The sequence below is a fragment of the Sinocyclocheilus anshuiensis genome, unplaced genomic scaffold (genome assembly GCF_001515605.1).
Source record: "Sinocyclocheilus anshuiensis isolate Anshui unplaced genomic scaffold, SAMN03320099.WGS_v1.1 scaffold181, whole genome shotgun sequence".
In the NCBI taxonomy this organism is placed as follows: Eukaryota; Metazoa; Chordata; class Actinopteri; order Cypriniformes; family Cyprinidae; genus Sinocyclocheilus; species Sinocyclocheilus anshuiensis.
In genome coordinates, this window is record NW_015540898.1 from 440,536 (window position 1) to 444,712 (window position 4,177).

General features: G+C 37.2%; 1 protein-coding gene across 1 annotated transcript in view; it reads right to left on the bottom strand.

The window, feature by feature from the left end:
* Positions 1 to 513: 513 nt before the first annotated feature.
* LOC107689024 (lysophospholipase-like protein 1) overlaps positions 514 to 4,177 on the bottom strand; it is a 14,927-nt gene continuing 11,263 nt past the window's right edge. The window contains exons 4-5 of the mRNA XM_016486893.1: positions 1,121 to 1,236; positions 514 to 1,026 (exon numbers count right to left, since the gene is read on the bottom strand). Of these exons, the coding sequence (XP_016342379.1) occupies positions 802 to 1,026; positions 1,121 to 1,236 (341 nt within the window). The 3' untranslated portion in view covers positions 514 to 801. The remainder of the gene's footprint in view (positions 1,027 to 1,120; positions 1,237 to 4,177) is intronic.

Consider the following 4,177-nt stretch of genomic DNA (forward strand, 5'->3'; position numbering starts at 1 on the left):
AACTAAAGCTATTACGGCTGTCGCGAATAAAGTGAAAATGAATTGAAGTGTGCCAATTGCGGCATTAAATTTAGATCTGCTTCATGCATTTGAAACAATCACAAACGTTTCCGTTGAGCTTATCGAAGCAGTGGCCAATCAGAAGCGTTCAGATGAGCCATCGCTGAAAAGCCAGAGTTTATTTCAGGGCGTGCGCTCGCTGACTGAATTCTGCTCTCTCGCGAATTCTCTCATCATAAACAACAAAATGCAGATGTACCTACGATGTAAGAGATTCATTCATCATAGTGTATTCATAGAGCTTCAGTGTTTATAATTTTCTGAGAGTTCTTAAACTCACGCTAGACTGAAGTCAGTGATAATATTGTTTGATAATGTAGCCTAAATGTTCTTTGCTCGCTTCCTTTATATAATTCATTCATTGTTTGAGTGGAAATTAAATTGTTACAATTAACAGGCCTAACTTACAATGTTTTTATTAAATTGGGATCACGTTAAATACAAATTCGGTCATATTAAAAATATTTTATGACGACACCCATTATCTGGCACTTGCCTAAAAAGACAGGTTTATGATGTGCGTTGTTAACAGATTATACTAACATTAGATTACCCTGGAGTTGAGTCAACCTCCACCTATGGAGAAAAAAAAAAGTTTTCAAAAGCACCCCGCCCCCCATATATATATACAGTATATGTATATAATAAAATGACATCTTGTGACAACATAAGGGAGAGTAAATGGTGATTATTGTATTGTATATAGGGAAGCAGTAGTCATTGTCCAGCATTATGGATGTTCTAAAGGGAAAGTTTCTTCAGGATCCAGGAGCGTAGTAACTCCAGTTCTTGTCGACACAACTGATGGTTGAGGTCTGGTATGGAATGGAAAGATGTGTTGAGGCCAGCTTTCTTCAACAGTGAGTTGGTCTCCTCGCCCCAGTTATGGAAAACCAGCTCATCTGCTGTGCCATGACACTGAAGGAGCTCAGGTAGAGGCGGGCATTGGGATGCATCTTCTACTACCTGTGCAGAAGGTCAAACAGAATCTTTTACTTGTGCTCGACATCACGATATGAAAAATCTTTGGTCATAAGGCATTCTGGAGGGTATTAACTACCTGATATACAACTGAGTCTTTGTTGAGAAAGCTGGACAGAGCGAAGATGCCGGCAACATCCTGGTGGTACCTGCAAACCAGGTGTAATGCCATGGCACCACCCATCGAGAAGCCACCTATAGTATCAAACATACAGACATTAGACAAGCATTCAGTGGCTTCCTATTAAAACCTGTTGAGCTGACTTCTCCTATGGTATTGTCCACTATATTTACGTAAAAATTTTTTGTCCACTATATTTACGAAAAATTTTTTCCATTGTGCTAGTCATGAAGTGCAATGCTCTCAAATTGCTAAAAATGTGTGATCTTAGCAGCCAGCATATATGACTATTCTTCTTAACACACTTAAGTACATTTTGTAAAAAAGTGCACTTGGTAATAATGTCAAATTAAAAGTATTACTGTAAAGTACATTTTAAATCATTGTAATCTTTTTCTCATTTACCTTGATGTGTTGACTAACTTTAAAAAGCACATGTAAACTTTAACGTGTCATTCAATATTACATTTAAAGTTAATACATTTTAATTGCACTAAAATGCAATTTCATCATTACACATATATTTACAGTGGGTATAGAAAAGAATCAACCCCCTTTAAAATGATCAGATTTTGTTGCTTTGCAGCCAGAAATGAAGAAGGACACAGTTTTTGTTTTATACAGCTGTATTTACTGTAAGTGAAAGATATAACACCAACATGTCAGAGTAAAAAAAACAAAAAAAACAATCACTGAGCTGGAAAAAGGATCAGCCCCTTGTGTCAGTATTTTGTTGAACCACCTTTTTCTTTAATTACAGCCTTTAGTCTGTTGTGATTTGTCTCTACTAACTTTGCATGTCCAGACTTTGTCCATCTTCATTTCAGGCTGCAAAGCAACAAAATGTGATTATTGTAAAGGGGGGGGTGATTATTTTCTATACCCACTGTAAATACATGACATAAGTTTCAACAGAAATGAAATGAAATAATATTAAGTACATATAAAGATGCACTTGGAAGTTCAGCTAATTGCATTTAACATAAATTGAAACCAAAATAAAAGCACCTGCTCAAGCATTAGAAAACTTTCAATTCGCCCTTAAAGGGATAGTTCACCCAAAAATGAAAATGTGATGTTTATCTGCTTACCCCCAGGGCATCCAAGATGTAGGTGACTTTGTTTCTTCAGTAGAACACATATGATGATTTTTAACTCCAACCGTTGCAGTCTATCAGTCGTACTCGCCAGAGCGCATACACACCTCACGCATTGGATGCCGTGCGCGCGCCCAAAGACAGTTGGACATAGTGGTGTATTAGAGGTAAAAAAAATGATATAAATACTGTTCGGTTTCTGGCACAAACCGATCGTTTCGTGTCTTAGGACATCAATGTGTCGTCACGAGCCGCAGGGTTTAATTTGGATTTGTCTGTGCATGTTTTTTTTACTCTCATAGATTTTGTTACCATTGCCATGCATTATACGACTGATAGACTGCAACAGTTAAAGTTAAAAATCATCATATGTGTTCTACTGAAGAAACAGTCACCTACATCTTGGATGCCCAGGGGGTAAGCAGATAAACATCAAATTTTCATTTTTGGGTGAACTATCCCTTTAAGTATATTCTTTCATAGCATGTGATTTCTGAAATATGTACTCTTTTTGTTAAAGTATACTAAAGTACAGGGACAATTTACCTGGTGTCAAACAACAGAGCCAGTGTCTGAAAATGAAAGACTATAGAAATCTGAAACCCCAAAATCTCATGATTAAGATTGAACTGAACTTCTTAGATGGGAAAGGCACCACTGTAATTGTAAATGCATAATTTTTTGTACTTTCAACTTGACATGGGATGCGACTGTTACACGGTGTAATGCCATATATGGCCTGTATCCTGTGATGGCGTTGTTGTGTTGGTTCACGCGCAGTTCACGCAGAGGCCTGTTTATAAAGTCGCAGATTGATTCAGCTCATGTTTGTTTATTGCATCTAATGCAAACAGCGACAGTCGCATATTTAGTTTGTTTTTTTAATGAAAGGCATGCAGCAAGTGGCAAATCGCAGGTGGTTTTGCTTGTAAACCCTTTCCATGATCTTTTCTCATTCAGCAGTGGCAGATACATCAGTCTTGATGAGTCATTGATTCAACCACTATTTTTTTATTATTATATATTTTAAAATATATGTTATTTTTTTTCACTTTGTAAGAAATTAACTCATTTGTAAGGGAATTAATTATTATTATTTCATTCAGGTTTTGAGAGGACTCGGATCTGAAGATTCGAAGTCAACCTGATTAGAACTGATTCCAAATTTGATAATTTACACCTTATCTACCGTTCGTCCAGTGAGACGTTAGCATCCGTGTATATTAACAATTTTAATATCTGTATTCTCCCTGGCCACGGGTTAATACATGTTTTGATAAGTTATAAGCTACGAGCTAGGTAACAAGGATCTTTGGCAAGGTTTGACTTTAAAATTATACGACACCAGACAATGATTCTTTATAAATGAAAACAAAATTCATTGGCTATTCTAAATTACATTGACCTAAGCTAAGACATACACATACACACACACATACATACAGTCTCTGAAGAATGAAAATGATGTTAACGGAGTTCTGAGGAAAGCCCAAAGTTTTAGCAAGATATTCGCTACAGTTCTCTTACTTGTGACTTGAGAAAATCATAAAGCAGAGGTTTGTCTTATGTTTACTGCTTAAATTAGCTCGGCACCAGTTCAGCAGAGATAAGATTTTGTTCGTTTACTTGCGTTTTGGGTGACAGCTAAAAAGCTGAGTTTCCTGGTTTGGCTGCTTGAGGGAATTCCGTTGCTGATTGGTTACTGAGGTGACGTCAGGATGGTGTCCCTTTGGGGAAACCCTTCCGGCGATTGGTTGGTTCCTTGATGACGCAGAGGCTTGAGCAGTTCTGCTGAAAAAGTCTTGAGTTTGCAAGACTTTAAGTTCTTTGAAGATCTCTGACAATCACGGAAGTTTCAACTGAAGTGTTTGAGTTTTAGATGACTGATCGCTTTGATGGTAAGCGTGTGAGCACAAGA